This window comes from Mus caroli, chromosome 17 (assembly GCF_900094665.2).
Source record: "Mus caroli chromosome 17, CAROLI_EIJ_v1.1, whole genome shotgun sequence".
NCBI classification, from domain to species: domain Eukaryota; kingdom Metazoa; phylum Chordata; class Mammalia; order Rodentia; family Muridae; genus Mus; species Mus caroli.
The window spans coordinates 23,290,159-23,313,254 of NC_034586.1; the positions used below are offsets into that span (position 1 = coordinate 23,290,159).

The following is a 23,096-nucleotide window of genomic DNA, read 5'->3' on the forward strand; positions in this document are numbered from 1 at the left end:
ACTACCTGTAATGAGATCTGATGCCCTTTTCTGGTGTGTCTGAAGACAACTATAGTGTACTTAGATATAATAATAAATATTTTTTTTTAATAAAAAGAGAGTCAGGTCTCCGTTTCTACCATGTGGGTCTCTGGACATCGGTGAATCCTTACCTCGCTTACATTACCAACCAGTTCCTTTGCAGAGATGGAGAGACTACGGCACTGAAATGCCGGGCAACGAGCAGGGTCCTAGCGGGAGCTAGATGCGGACATCCTAACCCCAGGCTGTCCTCAGTGCTGAGCATGGGAAGGAAGCAGGGAGGAGATCTGGGAAGAGGGTCCAGGGCCCAGAGGTGGCCGGGGAAGGAGAGAAAATGGGTGAAGCCTTCAAGAAGCCCAGGGTGCTTGCAAGCCACAGCCACTGCCTTGCCACAAAGCAGAAAGGGCACTGGCTGTGTCTCAGCCATATTCCCAGATCCCTGCCCAAGGGCAGAAGCCATACTGTGAAGGACAGTCCTAAGGTAAGATCACATACAAAGACCAGTGGGGTGGGTTAGCACTCAGCCCCTGCTCCCTGGGAACTCAGGACGTCATGTCCATCCTCCTGCCCCGGGCACCTCAGAAACAGACCTGAGGTAGGGAGAGCTCAGCGCCCTCTCTAGTGTGTGCCCCGCCATCCAACCCCTTCACACCAGGAAAGACAGTCACAGACCCCTGGACCTGGGAGGCAGGGCTGACATCTGACAGCTGTGGTACTTGTCACTCGGGGTTGGCCTAGTCACTGTTGGCCAGGACTAGTGCTGGCTCACCCAGAGTAGGTATTCATTGGTTGAAAGTAGACATAGGAGATGTCAAACAGCAATGTCCCAGGACTGGGCTGTTGGTTACCTCCCTCAACCACCTTGTCACAAATACGAAAGCGGAGGCCAGGAGAGAGGTACTCCAGCTACACAGATATGGTGTGGCCTCTGGATGGCAGGGCAAGTATCCCACCCTCCAGAGCAAGCCTGCACCTCTCCCTCCACACTTGGCCTGTGCCACCTCTGAGCCTCCCTGTCTGGTTTCCTAACAGCTCTGTCAGTTCTAGGTCAAGGCACAAACAGCTGGAGCAGCAGAACACAGATCTCCCAGTTCACCCATCCTGTCTTCTTATCAAAATCTCCACCATGGGGCGGGGCAGGGAGCTGAGAGCCAAGGAGGAGAGAAGTCAGAAGAGGGGGCTGGGCTCGATTCCCAAATAGCCTGTCCTAGATATCCCAGCCGAGTTTCCACTGGGGTCAAAGGTCACTGGGGAAAGAGATGCTAAGGACAAAGGCAAGCTCTCCAGAAGCTACCTCAGCGGGAAAGCCTGTCTCTACTAGAGCGTCTGTGGAAGGGATCTAGTTGCAGAGCCATGCCCAACCCCCCTGATCTCTAGCTAGCAAATCACAGGGCTGGCCACTGGCTCCTCAATATGCTAGCCCAGATGCCACAGATGCCACAGAGCAAAACCCCTTACCAAGAGTGAGCCAGACTGTGAGTGAGCCTTCTATGTCTTTATCTTCTATCTCCCCCCTTCTCTCTTTCCCCTCCCTTCCCAGCCTGGGACTCCAGGCCTGTACCCCCAGAAGGCAATGGTGACAGGCCAAAGCACCCTTCAATAGGTGCTGATCCGAACTGCTCTTGCTCCAGGGGTCTCCATACTGTTCTTTCTCCCTGCCCCAGGCCAAGACAACATTAGAGACTCCCTGTCTGCAGGTCCAAAACAGGGAGGTGGCCAGAGGGGGATGTGAGGGGGTCAGTGTCCCTTTCCCAGGTGAGTGGAACCCCAGGCCCAGCAGCAGCCTCGCAGCTCTGGGAGGAGGTGAGGCCCACGTGCTTGCAAGAAGCTGCAGCAGGAGGAGATAGATTCCAGACACATGGTGCGGTGACAGCAGCAACAGTTTGAAGATGTCCTAATTGTGTCCCGGGGCACCGCGAGGCAGAGATGCATTTGGCTCAGCCACGGGTGACAGGCAGCTGGGAACAGAGGGAGGATTTTCTCCCTCAAAGCCCTGAGCGGTAGTTACTGCAGAGACTGCAGCCTTTGTCGCCAGGTTGTAAATTGTGATCGGAATGAGTTTTCAAGGTTGAAATAATCAGAGTCCGAAGCTCTCTCCACTCCCCCGCGTGCCCCACCCTGCCACCTGAATTCCACTCCTGGAGACGCCTTCAGGATTGAGCCAGTCCCCTTGCCAGCCCAGACATGCAGATTCTCACATACACACACACACACACACACACACAAATACAGACAATTATATCAATACACATACAGTACACATACCACTACAAGACAGCAGCATATATGTGGGCTGTCCAACATCCCTGTATCCTGGGCTGACCCATCCCACGAAGGGGATGCTGACAAGACTCACTTCCACGTCCCCCTCAGTCCTCCCAGGTAGACCAGGCCTCACACCTGACTCCATACCTGTTATCCATGTCTGTTTGGTTAGTTGGGGGTTTTGGGGTTGTTTGAGGGGAATAGGGTCTCACTCTATAGCCCAAGTCAGCCTCAGAAACTAGAGTGGTCATCCTGCCTCTGCCTCCCAAGTTCTACAAGCACAGATGTGTTCCACCACAGCAGGCAGGTGCAGTGTTTGCGTAGAGAAGGGTTTTGGGAGAGGGTGGGGAAGAACTGGAACAGGCAAGAGTGGGAGAAGAGAGCACAAAGTTGCGGCAGCAGAATGCAAAAGTGTGGGGCCTGTCTCCCTGGAGACCTCCCGGACACCCCAGGCGCAGGCCTGCCTAAGCTAGCTGAGTTCAGTGGTTATTGCTCCCCAAGTCATCCCATTGCGAGGCCACTCCCTCCCAGGGGCTCCCCCTCACTTCCTGGCAGGGCTCTCCCCAACCATGCTCACTCCTGATGCTCAGCTGTCTGTGCTGAGCCCTCCCTGGGATCCTAGACTGAGCTCCTGCCCAGCCCCCCCCACCCGCCCACTCCTCCTCCACCCTGCCCCTCCCAGATGAGGTAAGTTCAGCCATTGGACTTCAGGCTCCATCCTTGGCTTCTTGTCAACTGCCTGGCCCCTGCACAACCCCTGCTCGCCACTGACATGCCTCTGGCCCAGGCCCTGTCCCTGTCCCTGTCTTCCTGGGTCACAGCCATCTCTGCCATCCATTCAGCAGCTCCTTCCCAGACAGCAGACAGAGGGGACAGCTGGAGCACCGGTTGGGTCCCACCACCCTCCTTGTCCAGGTTTTGCTAGTCACCAAGTGACCCAGGCTACCTCTCTCCACCTCTCTAGCCTTATCCCCCTCCTCTTGCCCGACTTTAGCACTGTGGGAGTAGAGTCTCTTTTTTTTTTTTTTTTTTTTTTTTTTTTTTTTTTTTTTTGGTTTTTCGAGACAGGGTTTCTCTGTGTAGCCCTGGCTGTCCTGGAACTCACTTTGTAGACCAGGCTGGCCTCGAACTCAGAAATCCGCCTGCCTCTGCCTCCCGAGTGCTGGGATTAAAGGCGTGCGTCACCACGCCCGGCTCGGGAGGAGAGTCTCATGACTTCCTAGCACGGGTCGGGCTTGAGCGCACCTCAGGACCTTTGCACACACTGCCCCCTCCCTGGCATGGGCTCTCCCAGCTCTCTCTCCACATAGTGTTCCCTCTCCCTCCTCAGGTGCGTGCCTGAGTGTCACTGGAAGTCTCAGGAACACCTCAGTTAAGTGTGCAACCTGCCTTGGCTCCTAGAACTCCTTACTTCCCTCCAAAGCGCCCCCTCCCCACCCCCCACCCCCATCCCCCGCACCAGAATGGGTTCCCTTCTCTCTGGAGCTGTCAGGCTGCCAGAGAACTCTGAGACAGGTCTGCTCCCAGTGGAAGTAGCACAGGCTTGGCACACACTCAGCCTCTCCCTCCCTCCCCCTCCCCCTCTCCCTGTCTCTTCTCTTTCCCACCCAGCATGTGTGTGTGTATGTGTGTCTTGTGTATGTATGTGTGTGTGTGCGCATGCATGTGTCTTTATATGTCCATGAGTGTGTGAGAGTATGCATGTGTATATGAGTGTGTGCATATGCGTGTATGTGTGTCTGAGTATGTGTACCTGCATGTCTGTTTTGTGTGTATATGTGTCTGTATTTGTGAGTGTGTGTGTATGTTTGTGTGTGTCTGTGTGTGAGTCTGTGTTTGTGTGTTTGTGTGTGTGTCTGTGTTTGTGTGTTTGTCTGTGTCTGTGTATGTCTGTGTGTGAGTATGAATGTATGTGTGTTTGTGTGTGAGTGTTTGTGTCTATGTGTGTGTCTATATATCTGTGTGTAGGCCCGAGATTACCTTCAGATGTCATTCCTCAGGGAGCCATCCACACTGGGATTTGTAATCTTTGTTTCTGTTTTGAGATGGGGTCTCCTGCTGGCCTGGATTCACTGAGTAGGCTGGGCTGACTGGTCACTAAGCACAGGATCTGCCTGTCTCCACCTCCCTAGACCTGGGATTACACACATGCATCTGGCTTGTTTAAATGGATTCTAGATCAAACTCAGTTCCTCCTGCTAGCAAGGCATGCACTTTACTGACTAAGCTATCTCCCAACCTCACATTTAGCCTCTAAATAAAGCCATGAGTTTCCGATAGAAAAACCAAGAAGCCGGGCGTGGTGGCGCATGCCTTTAATCCCAGCACTTGGGAGGCAGAGGCAGGTGGATTTCTGAGTTCGGGGCCAGCCTGGTCTACAAAGTGAGTTCCAGGACAGCCAGGACTACACAGAGAAACCCTGCCTCGGAAAAAAAAAAAAAAAAGAAAAAAAAAAAAGAAAAGAAAAAAGAAAAACCAAGAAAAGGGTTTGGAGTAAGGACCCAGCATCCCCTGACTACCAAACACCTCAAAATACTGTCCTTCTCCCCTTTCCCAGAAGGAAGGCTTCCTTGGTCCCTCTTTGGAGGAGTTGGTAGAAAGATCCCACAAGAAGGCTGAGGAAACCTGGGGACAGGACACCTCTAGAGCCCTGGGTCCAAATCCTAGCTCTGTCAGCTACTACCTGTATGACCTTAAGGAGGTCCTTAACCTCACTCAGCCTCAGTTCCTCATCTATAAAATGGGTTACCATAAAGATGAAATGCAAAATCCCAGGTCAGATCTTGATAAAACACGAATGAATACAGTTTAAACTAGCTGTTGGGAGAGCTGTGACCATTCTAACTGCAGCCAGCACGGTGGGTAATAAGCCCTCCCTACACAGCCCCAGTCAGCCCATCCTGCCCTCCCTCTCCGGACTTCCAGCCCCTGGGAGCAGCCAACAGTAAATTTTTCCTATCTCCTCATAAACCGAGCCTTCCTCCGCTCAGCCATCACCTGGCTGGCAGCGCTGTCAAAAAGACGGATGCCACATCTGCTTTGTTTATGACTTTAATTCCCAAGCCTGCTCAGCGCACTCATGGGGAGGGGCTGGGCGCGCAGGAGGCAGGTGGCAGGCATTGCCCTCCTGGGCCTGACAGCCACAGAGCTGCCCCTCTCTGTGACCCTTCTTACTCAGTGTGAGCAGCCCACAGGCCAACAGCAAAGCAGCTCCCATCGTCCAGGGGAGGCTGTGAGGGAGGGCCGTTCCCGTCCCGGGGCTCTGGAGGCTGAGCAGGGTGGCAGGGTGCCAGTTACAAATGAGGACCCGCTCAAGGTCACACTGGCAAGTGTTGGCAGCATGATGCACACCCGGGTCTACAAGTTCCCGCAGCTGTGTCGGGAAAATACCAGACCACATGGCTGCCTGCCTTACCTGCATCCTCACATAGCCCTGTCCCCGTCCCTGCATGCCAGCCCTTTCTGCACAGCCTTGAGTGACGGTGACACTGAGACCTCTGAGTGTCCCCCACCATGACCCCCACTACTTTGACAGACACCCAGAGAATGAGGGCTGCTTCTCTCTGCTCTCCAAAGTACCCAGGACTGAGATCCACAGTCCCCAGGGAGGTCTTCTTGCCACTGACTCTTCTGCATTTTATCCCAAACAAAGCTGTGCGCACGCACACACATACACACACACACACACACACACACACACACACCGCCCCAGGCCCTAAGCATCTTCCAGAAGTTTTTTCCCATCACCCATGCTGGCCAGGACAGGAGGGACATAAACTGGACACAGCAAGAGTGGTCCATGCTCCCCATGAGATCAGGGGCAGGGCAGGCAGGGCCAGACAGGCAGAGGCTACCGTGGGGTCCCACTTCCAGGCGCAGAGCAGTGCTGCTGAGGGACAGTGTTAGAATCCAGGCTCCAGGGCAGCGGGGACACAACTCCTGCCTCCATTCTGGCTGCCTGTGCTAGATAAAGATGAAAGAGGCCCTGGGGTTCAAGGAAGGAAAAAGAAGAGGGAGATGTGGGGGGAAGACAGGGCACCTGCTTCAGCTGCAAGGCCATGCTACTCAGAGGCAAGCTGCATCCCGCCGACTTTAGCACTGTGATGCTTGAGAGTGACCTCAGTTTTCTCTTCTGCAAAATGGGTGCTAGCCCTGAAACAGTCTAGACCACCCACCCTTGGGATGGCATAACCCTTCTCTCCATCTTTTACAGCAGACAAATCAATACCAAGAGACTCAGCCTATTTGATTATTTAAATCCCAAATACTTTCCACACCCACAGCCCCGTCAGCACCCGGCACCTTCACCCCGGCTCCATTGCTCATGCTTCGTTCTCAGGAGGGGGTGGGCAGGGTCTTTCATGAGGTGCTGCCCCTCCATGCCACCCTGCCCATCTGCTTGTGCCTAAGCCAATGACTGTCACCCTCTCCCCACAACCAACCCCCCCCCCTTAGCTACAAAGTCCCAGGTGCCTGCACAGAACAACTCCCTCAGGACTCTTAGCAACCCGAGTGTGCTAGTTACTGTAGTTCCAGAAGTAAGGAGCCTGATGCAGGAGGATGGCTGCAAGTGTGAGTCCAGCCTGGGCTACAGAGTGAGACTTGTAGCCTCAAACAAAGAAAGAAAGAAATTACAAGCCAGACCTGGTGGTGCATCCTAGCACTTGAGAGATGGAGGCAGGAGGGTCGGGAGTTCAAGGCCACCCTCCACTACATCAAGACTCTAAGACCAACCCAAGCTATAAGGCCCCTGTATATAAGATAAAAGCTTTTGTGGTAGGCTGCCAGACTGCCCTGGTAGAGCCAGTTTGAGAACTCGTGGGCTTCCCCAGTTAATTCCCTGTGGTCTAAACCTCAGATTCAATACCCCGCCCCAAGTTCCCATTAAAGTCACCAAGGGAGATTTAAAAGGCCAAGCCCACCCATGATGGGGACCCTAAGCATTCCCCAGGGGGCTCTAATGCACAGCCAGGCTGGAACACTTCCGCTTCTCAGTTCAGAACGTGACTTTATGAGTGACCTCATTTCCTCCTGCAGATCCCGGGACAGCTCACATTGGTCCAACCTCTCAGAAGGGCAAGCAAAGGCCAGAGGGTCACAGAGCTGGCCCGGGCACCCCACGAGGACCTCTGGCTGCCTGCTCCAACACACAGCTGGTTCTGGGAATTCCACCTTCAATTGCCTCAGAGCCTCTATCCAGCCTGAAGCCAGAGTCTGAGCTGAGCCTGTGACAGGAGGTGACTCCAGAAAGCTCTAGTCCTCTAGTCCTCACCTAGACACTGGAGCAGGATGCCCCAACTGTCCCTTTCACCCCACTTCCAGTCTCACCCACCCACCCTGGGAACCAACTCTGGTAAGCTGTGACCAGGGTGTTCAGACAATGTGTTACCCCCACAGGGACACAGGGAGAGGGCAGGAGTGGACAGGAGACATGATGGGCCTGCCCGTGAGGGCTCAGCCTCCATTACTAGGCATGTCTGTACTTCTTTGTATGTGTGTGTGCACGTGTTTTCAGGGAGGTACACACATGCACGTGTGTGTGCAGAGGTCACAAGACAACCTCTGTGTCATTCCATAGATGCCTTTTACCTTTTGTTTGCAACAGGATTTCTCACTGGCCTGGAACTCGGTAGTGGGCTGGGCCAGCCATGCAGTAAGCCCAAGTAAGTCCCTGGGATAACAACTGCAAGCCATGCCTGGCTTTTCCTTTTCTTTAGACTCACTTATGGTTTTGTTTTATGTGTATAAGCGATCTGCCTGCCTGTGTGTATGTATGTGCACCATGGACATCAGTCCTTGTGGAAGCCAGAAGAGGACATCAGATGCCCCGAAACTGGAGTTACAGATAATTGTGAGCTACTCTGGGGGTGCTTGGAACTGACCTTGAATCCTCGGCCAGAACAACAAAGATGCTCCTTCTTAACCGCTGATCCATCTCCCCAGCTCTGAATGCCTGCACCACAGGCCTGCCCTGCTTGCACGGCTACTGTGATCCTTGCTGCAGGTGCTGTGCAGCCTTTGAGATGGTTCCTAGCCTCTCTCAATCTCCATGGCCTCTTTTACACTTAAAATTGTAAGTGCTGCTAGAGTGGGAGGGTGAAACCTAACATGGAGAAGGATGAAAATGGGCTCACGCAGGACACGTGAGCCTCCACGTGAGACCCACCCCACAGCCCAGCTCGGGCCCACCCTCATGCACACACACAGATACACACACTGTCCCTTGGCACACTCGCACACATATTCTGCAGCCCAGACACCAAGAACTTGACTGTGAGCTTGGCTGTGACCCAGGAGGATACCACTGGCCAGTGTCGGCTTGTCCATGAGCTGTGGTCACCAGGGGGTGGCGCACTCCTCACTCACCCAGACCCCCGTTCTCCTACTTCATCTGGCTACCTCTTGCCCTACCCTAGAGAACCTCAATCCACCAAAGATTCCTTGTGGCAGGTCTCCAGCCCCGCTCTGCCCAAGCAGCCCAGGCTACTCCAGAGGACACAGGAAACACAGGACAGAATCTTCCCCAAGTACAGATTAAGCAAGTGCCAGGCTGCAACCTCCGGGGACCTGAAGCTCAGGCCTTAGCCCCTGGCACCTGTGGGGAAAAAAAGACCCCCTTCTCAGACCTCCCCCAACCTGGCTCCTCCGTGGGGGAACTCAGTTTTCCCCACAGCACACCCCAGTGGCTGGGGAGGGCTGCTGCCCCGGCACGCCCCACTCCTGTTCAAATGGGTTCTGTTTCTAGCACACATCTCCCTCTGACACATCCCATGATTTATTTATCTTGTTTATCATCTGTCTTTCCATTAGAATAAAAACTCCGTGAGGATTCAGACTCTTTTGTTCTTTATCCTCCACCAGAACAGGCCCAGGCAATCTGAGCCAGCCCAGTGCCTGCTGGGGGACCGAGGAAGCCCCTGATGGGTCAGAGGTATGATATTCAGTCCGGATTGGGCACCATCCATGCAGGGTCAGTCTAACACGGTGACTCCCAAGGCAAGTCAGAACTGGACAGCTCCTCTGGTGAGATACCTGAGCCGGTTCCTCACCCAGCTCTGCTCTCCAGAGGGAACACAGTGCTCCCTCCCACTCTGTCCTCCCAGGGCCACTGAGGGCTGCACCCCACGCTAGCTATAGCCCTGTCCCTTCAGCCCTACAGACTCCACTCTCAGACAAGTCCATTGCATGTCCACAAATGTGAGGGGTAGTTTCTGAATACCGGTTCTTAAGCCTCTCTGGCTAGGCTCTTGGTTCTTCCGGAGTTGGCCTGAGAACTGGGCTAGCTGTGGCCAGAACTGGTGGGAGTTCAGGGGCCTAACACCTGACCCTACTGCCAGTAGGCAATGCCCCTGCCCCTAAAGTCCCACCTCCTGCAGGCTCTGCTTCCCATGGGTCCCCACCCCTACAGCCCCACCTCCTGCAGGTTGTGCCTCCATGGTCCCCACCCTCTTAGTCCTACCTTCTGCAGGTCCCACCTCCCAGACCCCACATTCCGCAAGCAAGCACCGCCTTCCACAGGCCCCACCACAGGCGCATGCTCACTGGTGCACTTCTTGATGTGGCTTCCCTTCTTGAGCGCGTGGCGGCTCAACTTGCAATGGAAGTTGTCCTCCCAGAACTCAGCAAACCAGATGTTGCGCCTGTTGTTGTCAAGCGTGCGGCTGGAGAAGTATCGATCAAACCCTGGCAGGAAGTGAGGATGTCAGAGCCTGTCCTCCCCACACGCACCCAATCATGGAGAGAACAGGGACCAGGAAGGGAAGGGGCAGCCTCTGACCTGGGGCCCAGGCAGTTAAAAAACAAAAACAAAACAAACAAACAACAACAACAACAACAAAAAACAGAACGTGGTGTCATTTTATGCCATGCAAAACAAAAAGAGCTGGGGTTAGGTCCCAGGGGAGCACAAAAATGTAGGGTCACAGCCTACTTGGCATAGACACCCTCTTGGATCAGGGGTCAGAATGGCAAGAGTCTTAGAGCAAACCGCAGGGCTGGGGTCTATCTTGCTCCCTTAGCATAGAGCATCTCCACTGCAGGCAAATACCACCTGCTCCTCCGTACTCTGCCCAGCTCCCTCACCCAGGCAACCCTGCCTCAGGGCTGGCACTAACGGGATAGTGCCCTCTCCCCTGCCCAGACACCGTCTGAAGCTCACCTCACAGTGCGCCCAGATGGAGCTAGGGAGCTAAGCTATAGGAAACAGTGGCGTAGCAGAGGAGATGAAGCCTGGCCTATGGAGAAACTGGGTAGGTAACTTTGTTGCGGGGACTATTATGGGATGCCAAATAGCACCCCGGGTCTCCCCGAAACGGACTCCAAGAACTTCACTTTCTTACTACAACCAATCATCTCTCTAGAGGAGAACCAGTAGCCAGGTACGATGGCCACACCTTTAATTCCAGCACTAGGGAGGCAGAGGCAGGTGGATCTCTGTGAATTCAAGACCAACCTAGTCTAAATAAGGAGTTCCGGGACAGCCAGGGCTACTTAATGAGACCCTGTCTCAAAAAGCAAAAGAAAAAACAAAACAGAACCAGTATCCTTCAAACTCCCGAAGTGTCCCAGAGAGAAAGGGTACTTAAGTCTTAAGTTCAAATCCCAGCTGTGCCCATGATATAGGATGGGCGACACAGTGGAGTATGGCAGGGAAGCCAAAAATGAGGAGCCTGGCTGGCAGGGGCCGCACCACACCGCACCACACTGGTCAGCCAGCCACTAGGGTCGTTTTTGAGCTCCTCCCGGCTCAGTGTGGCTGAGGTGCTATGGAATTTTCCACTGCCTATGCTGGCTGGGTATCAAGGTGAAGAGAGGACACTGCACGTGACCTTCGGCAAGTGATGGGAAGTAGGAATGAGGGCTGACTCCTGAGTTCCTTTCCCCGGCAGCCTGTCAACTCAATGACTGCTGTGTTCTACTCAGTTTTAGAACACAGTAACAAGAAGGCCCCAGGAGCTGGCTCCCCTCCGTGAGACTGTGAGTCCCACCAGGTCAGGCCATTCTGGGGACACTGACAACAGGCCGCAACCCCTGCAAGGCCCTCACTGTTGGCTCTGAGCTGGCCACACTCAAACATGCGGCCCTGCTGGCCTCTCTCTGCAGCCTCTGAGGGCTTTCTCCAGGGCAAGGAAAGGTCCCAGATAGGAGAAGGGTGGGGTCGGACCAGTAAGAGACACTTTAGTGACACGGGGCTTCACGCATCCCAGAATCCAAGCAGCTGAGAGGCCAGGGGTCTACACTCTAGTTCTGCCATGCTAGAGGCCTCTGCATGCAGGAGGCTGTAGACAAATGAAGAGGCAAGTCAGGGAAAAGAAGGCGGAAGTGGACCTTGGTGGGGGGAGGGGGGCGCGGGAGCCACCTGCTGGGCCTACCTCTCACGGAAGTGGACCTTGGTGGGGGGAGGGGGGCGCGGGAGCCACCTGCTGGGCCTACCTCTCACGGACGTCCTCTTGGGAAGAATGGTGACTGCACCCTCAGCCACTTCCTCAAGGCGCAGCACGGGGGCGCTCTTGGAGCCCCAGCTATCGGAACCCATCCAAAAGAAGTGGCCGGTCTGGTTGGCCCTGCGCGCTGCCTCCAGCACCCTCCTGTAGGGACACAGCAACCAACCCAAACGTGTATGGCTACCCAGCCGCCCCAGCCTCCGTGCCTATGCCCCAGGCTGTATCTGGACCCTCCTCTCATATTCTTCAGTCCAGAACTCCTGGCTACCCCTGCTCCCAGCCACAGATGATACTCCCATACACACCTGTCCCCCTGGCCCACATCCACCCGCAGGCTATATCTGAATCCCTCACGCCTGACTCACAAGCCTATAACGGCCTCTGCCAGTGCTCCAGGCCTGTAGATCCCCCACTGCTTGGCCTTTGCCTGTCTACATGTCTACAGTGACCTCTCTCATCCCAACCTGTCTTCATGGGCTCACATCTGCCTCGGTGAAGACAGCCAGCCGTGTCTCCTTAAATCCATATCTGCCTCACTCGGGGTTCCAGATGCCAACCCCTATCCTCTTAAAGGCATGTTCTCTGGGTACCAGGTCACCCCACACTAAAGCCATCTTCACATGGCTGCCCACAGAGTATCCACCCAACCCCACCCCACCCCCCACTCCAGAAATCAGGCCCTTCCTCAGTTGCTCCAGAGAAGGGTGGGCCCTCCAGGGCTCACCTCTCTTCCAAGTGAGAGCCTTGGGTCAAAGGGCACATGCCAGGCCCACCACATGGCTGAGGGAAACACATGGCACTCCACTGGTCTTACAAATGGCCCTCAAGACCAGCTCTTATGACCCCACTCCCTTGGAGAGGAACGAGGACTTAGAAGAGTCAGAAACTTGCGAGTGGGAGACACAGACATCAGGGATCATTCCTATCCTTCTCTGGTGAGGAATAGGGTCTGTGGCCCCAAGGGCACTGGGCTGAGGCAGGCAGCAGCTTAGGGAGGCAGTGACTAACATCTGGAGAGAAACTATTGTCCCCAAGCCCCAGAACCTGCTTCCAAGCCAGCTGCAGTCATCCTGAGCCCCTGCTCTCGTCTCTCTGCCAGCCCCTGGCCCCTTAGCAGGTCACCACCCACCTTGGGCGACCACTAATGGTAGCTGGGGCCGCACACAGAACCACAGCCTCGATCCTGTTAATGCTTCCTACATCTGAGAAGTCAAGGGGAGCCAGCATCATCTCATCCCACATCCAGCCAGTCACCTGCGTTTATTTATACCTTGGTCTGCTTCCGAAAACACAGTGTGTTTCCAGAAACAGCCCTCTTCCTGCCAGGCTGCCCATGTGGCTCAGGAGAGTACCATCCAGGCCTTTCCCAAGGGACAAAGACTCGGACCTTCACCCTCCCTCCCAATGGGAGGCTTATCTGAACGGAGGTACCCTCAGTCGCAGTGTGCCCAAAGTGGAATGCACAACTGGATGTGGGCCTGGTTGTAGGGGTGTGAGAGAGAAGCCAGAGGGATAGCTCAGAGAAGCCTGGCCACTAGCGGCCATTTCCCTGAGGGCATGGAGTGCTCTGGCAGCTGCATCTGGGGGAGCTTTGAGCCTTGAGGAGCTCATACAGTCTCTGTGCATCCCGGAGGGCCTCCAGAGGTGGTGTCTGCTGGGAACCCCTACCTGAGTGGGTCCTTTCTCCATCCCTGCCACGTGCCTCTGGGGCCTCTCTGTGTTGTTGCAACTCGGGACTCCAGGGTAGGGTGTGGCAAAGGGTTAAAAGGGGGAAGAGGGGCCAGCATTGGCCTTAGAGTCCACCAGAAGAGGTCGCTGAGCCCCAGGCTGGCTTTCCTCTGTCAGAATAGTCCCAGCACCCCAGTTCTGTTCAGATGTGGGCTTCTCTCTCAAAGGGTAATCTCAGGGACCTGCCACTGGGGTTCTGGGAGGGTATGTCAAGTGAGAAGCAAGCAGAAAGGAGGGAAGTGGGGACTGGTTGGCAGAGATGGTCTGTAGAGAGTCCTTGAGCTTGTGACCTGTGACCCCTGTGTAGGACCCCTGGCAGGGTCTCCACACTCCTTGCAGAGCCTGGGGTCCAGGAAAGAACCAGCCTCCAACAGTGAGAACATGCCGGAGCCCCATGTCCTGAGCTCACCAGAAGCAGAGTTCAGGCATGAGCTGTGGCCTACAGCCTCTGAGCATCACTCCCTGTCAGGTCCTGCTCTGTGGCTCTGAGCATCTTCCTATGCTTGGTCCTCAAACGCTACTGCTCAGGAACTGTTTTGTGTTGTTAAATGGCAAAGAGCCTCCAAGAGATTATGAAACTTGGTGGAGGCCACCCACCCCCTCCAGCAGGTTGGATTAGAACTGGGTAGCACACCTTAAGTCCATGAGACAGTAGCCTTTCCCCTAAAGTCTCCGAGACTGGCAGGATGGATGAAGGAAAACAAAGGCATGATGAAGCCCCATTATAGTAGCTGGGTCTAGCCTAGGAATCCCACCACTCCAATTCACCGCCTGCTCCTCCCCATCTCCCTAGAAGGAAGGCATCCAGTGGGTGGTGCCTGGGCTACTGTCATGGCCACCCTACCTGATATCATCCTCGTTGGCAAAGATGATGATGGCTCTGGCATTGGATGTTTCCAGAAGGCGTTTGATGATCTTGTCAAACTCCCCGGTCTTGGGTTCCCGTGGAATCTTCACCGACTGGGCAATGCACACGCCTCCTGTGGAGAGGCCCGGCCCGATGTCAGCTCAAGCCATCAGGCCTGAGCGTCCCTCTTTCCCAACACATCCAGGATGCTGTGACCAGGGTCTCTGGTTTGACCCTCAGTGAGTCACACCAGGATCACAAACACCAGCCACTGCATGAATACAGAAGACCTTAGATGTGATACGGCTCTGTGCCTCCGTTTCCCTAATTGAGGCTAGCAAGAGCCAGACTGCCCATTTGAAATCTTGGTTTTTACCAGTCACCGCTGGGGTAACCTCAGGGCAGTCAGGCAAGCGTTCTGTGTCTCAAACGTCACATTTATAAAGCAGAGACAAGAGGGCGACCTAGTTCACTGGCTTCTTGTGGAATCTGTGAACAAACCCGCTGTCTGATGCAGAGCAAGTACCTGGGAGCTCTGGCTATTTTTATCAGAACCATCTCAGAAGGTTCTTTGAAGGATTAAATCTGAGAATGGCCATCCTGGTAGCTGCTGTCCCCACACCCATGTCCACACACCTCCTAGGGCTTCTGTCCTAGAGACTCGGCATACCAAAGGTCCTCAGAGGGGCCTGCGCGTGTGGCTGCTGGGGTGGACCAAGGTGAGCACAGTCCCCATGATGCACCGGGGCAGCAGACACCAGGGAATGTCTTGCCACCCCTCTCTCAGGTGAGCACAGATAGGAAGACACTGCCCTGTGTGTATAGTCACAGCCCACCTGCGCTCCCTCCCACGGTGCCTGTCCTCCCCTAGGTCCAGCCCTCCCTTAAATCGTGGCCGATTCCATAGCTGCTACCCTGTGTCACCCCAATTAGGGCTTCCCCCTGATCTCTGTACATCGGTGCAGTGTTCCCAGGTATGAGACACCTCTGCATGGTGCTCACAGCTGGACAGGAATCACACTGGAGGCCCAGGAGGTGGCACGTACACACAACCTACACACATAGACACCACCTACACACACCTCACACACACATAACAAACACCTCACCTACATACACCACACACACACACAGAGAAACACATACACACAACACACACATAACATACACAACACATACAGACACACAACATACACACATATAGACACCACACACACACACAACACACACACGAGGATGCAGGGGGATCTTAGGTCACTCCTAGATAGCTAGCAGAGCCCGACCTCTAAGAACACAGGGATCAGGGAACCAGGCTGAGGGTCTTTGATCAGGGCCTCACCCCTGCCAGCCCCCAGCCCCGGGCCACAGTCAGAGCCAGGAATGGCTTGCTGCCCTCACTGCCTGGCGGTTTCTAATGATGGCAGCACTCAGCTCCTGCCAAGCTGCCATATGGCCTCTCTCCAGTCAGAAAATGGGCCAATGGAGACATGTCTTCGTCCCCATCTGGGAAGGCAGATGGACAAGAGGAAGAGGCTGGCCCAGGCAGTGGGGACGGGCCACCTGGCTCAAGGAGGGAAGTGGGAAGTAGGGAGTGGATGGCTCTCCAGCAGGGAGAGGGTGTTAGGTTAAGTCACACTCCTGGGCCAGCGCACGATGTCCTGCTGCGAACTACACGCTTCACTTCACATAGCTGAAGAGAGGGTTAGGTGACGGTGACTCAGGGAGGGGGACGTTAGTCACAGGAACTGAGTGTGGCATGTGGCCTTGGAGGTGTGATATTTATGGAGCGTCCCACATAAGCTGATTGTGACCTAACAAAGTCACCCCTTGGAGGACTCACACCACATACCCAGTAGACAGATGGGAAAACTGAGGCTCTCGAAGGTGGAGTGGCTTCCAGGTTATGAAGAGAACTAGGTGAGGGGCTGAGGAGGCTGCAGGGCCACCTGTTGACCCATAGTGTGCTTAGCGGGGGTGGAGGGGTGGGGGTGGCTCTGGAGATGGGGTTTCTGTGAACAGGGGTGTGGACATGCCTAGGCATGGACTTGGGTAGATGTCCCCACACTGTGACTCTGCGTCACAAGAAAGCAAGTATATATCATGACTTTATTGTTCACGGTCAACATGGCAGGCAGTTGGGGGACTGGGGAGAGGGAGAGGGTATTTCTTGAGGGACATGGCTCCTGGGACTGGCATGGTTCCCCATCACAGCCAGAGAGGACTGGGATGGCCCCAGAGGCACAGCACTGACTGAGCACCCACCCTGTGGTGGCACGGGCTAGGCTTGGCCTGCATGACTTTTTGATACCAACCCCAGGGCAAATACGAATATCCCCACCTGGCAGGCACGGAAGCTGAGGCTCAGAGCTGGCAAACAGCTGAGCAGAGGCGGGGGAAAGTGAGGCCAGAGCCTCCATCAGACCAAGGTCCTCTCTCCTGAAGCCTTCCTGATCCAAAAAGCCCTGCTCTCCACGGCTGCTCCTGGGACTGAGAGGGAGGGTCGCCATTGCCAAAATCTCACTCTCCTCTGTGGAATGGGTAGAGATTACACACGTGTGTGGACATGGTTGGGAGTGCGCACACCAGACTATATGTGCACAATCACACGACCTTCCTTTGGACACACACACACACACACACATGCACACGCACACAAACACACGCACACACACACACACAACACACGCACACACACACAACACACGCACACACACACACACAACACACGCACACGCACACACACACACACACACACGCATGTGCACACGGTGACAAACCATGCTGCTACAGGGTTCCTGTGTCCAGCCCCTGCCCCCATCACTGTGGTCTACACTGCACTCTTACCCTCCCCTGGGGCACTGCCTCCTTCCCATACCCTCAGCCTCTCCGTGGACCTCATCAAGAGCCACTTGTCCACACTGTGATAGGGAAGCCGGCAAACAGGCAAGAAATAACCAATTCCCAGCTCCAGACAGACACAGGACCAGGAAGGCTGGAGGAAGCCAAGGTTCCTGAGCCCAGCAAAGCCCTCCTGGGTCCCCTTTAGAGATCATTCACAGATCCTACCCAACCTCCTACGGGGAACCTGGCTGCCAGATCACTGTTCAGATCTCAACTGCCCCGTGCCAGCTGTGCTGGTTAGAGTCAGCTGCCATAGCCTCTCATCAGAGATAGCTCTGACTACATGGGACCCCTGAGGCCCCAGTCTACACCAGAACAGAGGGTCTGAGGCCTGAGAGGGGCTTTGCCTTACCTGGGGACACATAGTAGCAGGGGTAAGCCTGGTGTCCTCTGAATGCCTACGACTGCGGTTCCACCTTGCGCACCTACCCAGGGTCCTCCCTACATGCTCAGACTCCTCACACACCTGCTCAAACTCCTCCCTACCTGCTCAGACTCCTCCTACACCTGCTCAGGCTCCTCCCTACATGCTCAGGCTCTGTTCAGGTTCCTCCCACCTACTCAGACTCCTCCCACACCTGCTCAGCCTCCTCCCTACCTGTTCAGACTCCTCCCACGCCTGCTCAGACTCCTCCCCACCTGCTCAGACTCCTCCCACAGCTACTCAGACTCCTCCCCACCTGCTCAGACTCCTCCCACAGCTACTCAGACTCCTCCCCCTTCCTCAGGCTCCTCCCCAGTCTCAGAGGCTCCACGTCAATTTCTCACAGCCCAAGTAGCAGCCTGTGGGCGCTTCCTCTCCTCGTTTTTTTTCCCCCTCTTCTGAAAATGCTTTTAAATGTAAAAACAGAGAAAAAAAAATAATGAAAAGACAAACCCTAGGAAGTCAAGTGGAAAAACCTATATTGCTGCAGAATATGGTAGACTGCAGAGAGGAAAGCAGGCGGGGAGGGTCCCCCAGGCCATGCTAGGCTCCCTGCAGGAAGCAGGGCAGACAGGAGGCAGTGGGGGGTCTCACACACACACATACACGCACACACACACACACATACACACACACACACTCGCGCCTGCACGCATGCTCACATACACATGCATGCATGCACACATACACATGCGTGCACACACACACACACATATGCACGCATACATCACTTTTTCTTCCCTTTCTCCTTTTCGGAGCCAGGCTCTCAGCAAGCCTGCTCCCTGGAAAGTTTGGGTGGGTGGTTCCATGACAGGATTCTGCTATGGGACAAGGCCTGGCCTAAATGTTTGAGCTGTGATGTGACGTTTGGGGTGAGCAACACTTCCAGACCCCCAAACAATGAATGCCTCACAGTCGGCCTTTGGGCAGGTTGCCCCCAGTCAGAAGAACCCCGAGCCAACTGGCCAGGTATCCATCATTACCCAACACCCGTTCCCTTGCTGGATTCTCCTCCGCAGGGACTCAATGAAGACAGGCAGCTGTCCATGTTTGGTAGACACACACGGGACAGGAGTGCAAAGGGACACTGGCAAGCACAGGTGACAGAGGCCTAGGAGGAATCCCACCTGCACATGCCCTCTCAAGGGTGCCCAGAGCCCGCAGTGATCCCTCAGAGCTGCCACCATGTCCCACACAGGCTCTGGGCCCCCTGTGGTGCCTGATGTCCACTCTGTGCCAGGAAGAATCTGTGCCTTGAGTTCTCTACATGCCCAGGGCCATCTTTCAACCCTGCCTTCTGCTCTGTCTACTCCCTCTGCTCAGTCCTGTACCCCTGCAGCAAGCACTGGGGAGCACGGACTTGCAGCATGAACAGGCAGCAGGACAGCAATATGACTCACCACTAGCCTGCCCCAAACTCAGGGTGAGACTGCTGGGCCACACAGGTGCATGGCGCTATCCCCTTCCTTGTGGCAAGTGACTTGAGTTCCTGGTAGGCAGTGGGTCCCCTGGGAGAAGACCAGTCAGGTTCCGGCGGATCCAGGTTTGCCCACATTCCCTGTGTTCATGTCGATTTGTAAAATGGAAACAAAGAAAGGCAGAGAAGGGCGAGCTGAGCCTGCTGCTGCTGCTGCCTTCCTGTGCATTTTCAGACAGGTTAACTAAGCCTCTGACCTGCCCTCTGTGAAACAGGCAAGGACTAAACTCCCCCTGGTAAGGCTAGAGGAGTGAATCTTAAGAGTGTTTGTGATAGTCCGGTGCTGGGGGCAGCTGCAGCCACTGCCCTGAGGAGCAGGGAAAAGCCTTGCTACTTGGGAAGAAGCTGAGATGGAGATCATGGCTCAACTGTATCAGAACTTTGTGTCCTTGGCTCTGTGGAGCAGGGTGTGCACTCTGCAAAAGCTATCCCGGAAACTCGGTGCTGGGCAGTTCCCGGGCTACAGCTCGGAAGCACAGGGACTGTGTGAGGTGATGCTGGCACCAGCAACCAGCACACACGTGGGCTCAGCAGGTTGCTCATAGTCAGGACTGCACAGAGACACGTCCACAGCTCTCCCGCCCCAAAGAAAATCCACCAACATAAGGACCCACATAGGGCCACACACCACCCTAAGCAGCTCGCAAACTCATGCAGGAACCATACAGCAACACAAGTGCAGGCACCCTAGACATCACCTGTGTGGCAGCCACAGCACACTGCACAGCTGTGCACACCAGGCCACACGGCTGTGCCTATAATGACCTCAAGTGTGTTCCCAAGCACGGTGTCCTTTTCACACAGCCATACAGCAGACACATACACAGACAGCAAGCTGTCACATAAACTACACGGGCATGTCCCTAGCCAGTCAGGCAATAAGCCTGCTAACATGGGCTATGCCCTGCACCCTACAAGGCTCACAGCCTGCTTCTCCAAAGCTTCCCTAGGTCTCCCATGCTCCTCTCCATGCATGTTCAGTGACCCTGGTACCATGCAACCCTATACACGCCAGGGTCTGTTAGAACCTGGGGGTTCCAGCAGCTCTCTGGACCCTGCCCACACATTCACAGATCTCAGCCTTTCCTTTTGCTGGCGGCTTTGAACTTAGCTGGGAGCAAGGCTGGACTGTCACACAGCCCCCCAGGGACTAAAGCAAAGTCTTCACTCTCCTCTGTGGGGTTAGGGATGCACAGGGAAGCAGAAAGGAACTCAGATATTAGAGAGCAGCGAGCCTCCGTGACACTAGAGGCCAAGAGGCCATCGATGGTCCTAGTCCCATCTCAGCTGCCCATTGCTACCCACTGACAGCCAAGTCACCCGGTGTTGAGAGTGTGACACATAACCACCCTGGGCCAGGCCAAGTGCCTAGGGTGAGGTAGGGCACGGGGGCCTCATGCAAGCCCTGCTGTCCCTGGCTATTAGAGTTTCATTAGCCTCAATGTTGGGCTCTTGAGAGGAAATCCACTGAGCAATTGCTCTAATATCTTAGCACAGATGCATTTAAGCAAAACACTTTCAAAAGCAAGGAAGGCAGAACTACATAGAAAAGGGAATTGCTGGAGGCAGGTAGCAAGGCGGGGACTAAGCAGACAGGATATCAGCAAAACATTAGTGGGGACCCTGTACAACCCTGTATCTTCCCTCAGTAGCATGTCTGTGGATGGAGGAAACACACCTGCTCCCCAGACTCACTGCAGACAGAGCCAGGGTTCCCCCAAGACCTCCACATACTCATAGCTGCTAAGTACAGTTCCAGGCCTACTGACCAGTCCACTGATCTACCTGTGGAAGGGGGGCGGGGCTCAGTATGGCCAAGGCTCTGTCTCCATCAGCCACACCAAAGTATGCCACACATAGAATAAGACCTCCACACCTCTCCCATCTGCCTCTGCCCCTAGAAACAAGCAGACGTGGGGCTAGCTACACACACCCCCACCCCACCCCAGCTTTTTAACCATGACCACCTCCTCCGAACCACGCTCCCTCTGCTACCTCAAGGCTTTGTCATTATAGTCCTGAAGCAAGGAACAGTCACCCCCTTCCTGTCCGCTGAGCCCAAGAAGCCCTGGGTCTGATCCCTCCTCCTTCTTCCAAATCCTGGCATTGTCCAGTTCTGCCCACCTGCTCTCTCTAATGGCTCTGGCTGCCACTGCCTTGTGCTGTGTAACTTGTCAGCCTCGGGGAGAGGGCTGAGCCTGTAAGAGGCAGGGTTCAGGTCCCTAGCTACCACTTCCTAGCTGTGTAAGTTTGGACAAGGTAAACCTCTGAGGATTCTGTCCATCACAAAGTATAAGAATGGGACATATAGGCGAGTGTGGTATAATCAGGAGGCTGAGGCAGGAGAATGACCTTGAATTCAAAGCCAACCAAGCCCATATGATAAAACTCTATCTCAAAAACCAAACAAACAGCAAACCTAGGTAAGGGCCACAGGACAGTGTCTGATGCCCGAACACAGCAAAATTGCCCCCTGTGTTGTCCTGCCCTGACTTTCCTCCGTGAGAGTCTCCAAGAGCTGTGTCTTCCTCCCTTCTGACCCCTGCCCCCAGGCCCAGCAGACAGGGTAGCTCAGTTAACACTGGTTCAACGTATCTTAATTTCCAGCTGCTGTCCAGAAGATGGGACACCAGTGGTGCTGGAGATTCCTGGGTGGGGAGAGACTCCAGGTACCCCTGGACAGCTCCACCCTCTATAGGAGCAACATACAGGCAGGAGAGAGCGGCGGGGAGTTAGGGGCTGGCAGCAGCGAGCCTGTGGTTTGGCCGGAGTGGGGAGGGCTGCTGCAGACGGGGATGAAATATTTAGAAGCCCACATCCCCGGGAAGTGGGAACTGCCAAGCAAAATGAAATGTTGAGATGTAATTACGCAGGCAGCCCAAGCATGTCTCACTGCAGGCAGCTCAGCCCCTGAGCCTACCACATCAGCCACTGGTAAAGAAGTCCTCCAGGGCCCTCCCAGCCAGCCCCGCCCTCTCTACAAGCCAGGCTAGGAAAGGACAGCCATAGCTGACAGGTAGAATCTGGGGCCTGTGGCAGACCCCACAATCTGTTAGCTTCCTGGCAGAAAATGGAGCTGTTGACTCATGCCCCAGAAAGGGGGCTGTTAGATAGCCTCGGTGTGTGTGTGGCAGTGAGGGTGAAGTGGGCCCAAAGCAGCAGAAGCCAGCCTGATCCAGTTTGGGGTGGGTGGTACCAGGAAACCCAGCTGCCTGGGGCTCTGGTTAATAAAAACTGGATAGACCAGGTCAGGAACTGATCCATCAAAATTGCCTGAAACCCTGCTGCCATTGGGAAAGAGTTTGGAGTTCCAAACAGCCACCAGTCCTGGGGGGGGGGGCGGGGGGGACACGACATGACTGGCAGGGAGGGAGGGTCCTTCAAGTCTCAGTCCTAGATGGGGGGGTTCTTCCTAGATGCCCACCTTGCTGGGCAGTATGGGATAGATCCGCTACCTCTTCTGGTTTGGTGTAGGGTATTTCTGGTGCGAGACCAACACAAGCTATGACACTATGACACAGGGGACGTTCCCAAGTTGTGATAATTGCCCATGTCTGTAAGAATATCAAGAGAAGAATGGGACCACCCAGCCTTGAGAGCTGCTTTATGATCTAAACCAGAGTCCACAGAAGGGCTTCAGCTTGCCCCAGGCTGACCAGTATGAGCCAGGAACACACGTCTGGTGCCCAAGGTCCTGTCTCCATCCTGCCTGTCACCAGGCTGCCTCTGAAGCGCAGACCCAGCTAGCTGACCACGCCACAACTACACCCTTCTCCTGTGGGTCCTATTCTCACAGACCACATAGCCTCAGCCGGCCAGTCGGCCTGGCCCACCCTCCTCCCCCAAGAGTCCAACGTTTCCTTTAGGAGGCTAGCAAGATACCCCAGCTCCCTCTTACTGTTCCCTACCCACTCAAGAGGCCTGCTACCACAGCTCAGCCAGCCCTCAAATGCAGCTGGACACTGAAGAACAAGCAAGCTCAGATCGCTG

At 55.0% G+C, this 23,096-nt stretch overlaps 1 protein-coding gene across 2 annotated transcripts in view; it reads right to left on the reverse strand.

Moving 5' to 3' along the window:
• Nucleotides 1-23,096, reverse strand: part of Grm4 (glutamate metabotropic receptor 4) — an 84,458-nt gene that overhangs the window by 14,563 nt on the left and 46,799 nt on the right. Inside the window, exons 1-4 of one of the 2 annotated variants that reach the window (XM_029471663.1) lie at nt 19,030-19,158; nt 14,302-14,437; nt 11,719-11,873; nt 9,829-9,969 (exon numbers count right to left, since the gene is read on the reverse strand). In XM_029471663.1, coding sequence (XP_029327523.1) covers nt 9,829-9,969; nt 11,719-11,821 — 244 coding nt within the window. In that variant the 5' untranslated portion in view covers nt 11,822-11,873; nt 14,302-14,437; nt 19,030-19,158. Of the gene's footprint in view, nt 1-9,828; nt 9,970-11,718; nt 11,874-14,301; nt 14,438-19,029; nt 19,159-23,096 lie in introns of those variants that run through there. The other variant, XM_021186115.2, reaches the window with a different exon arrangement.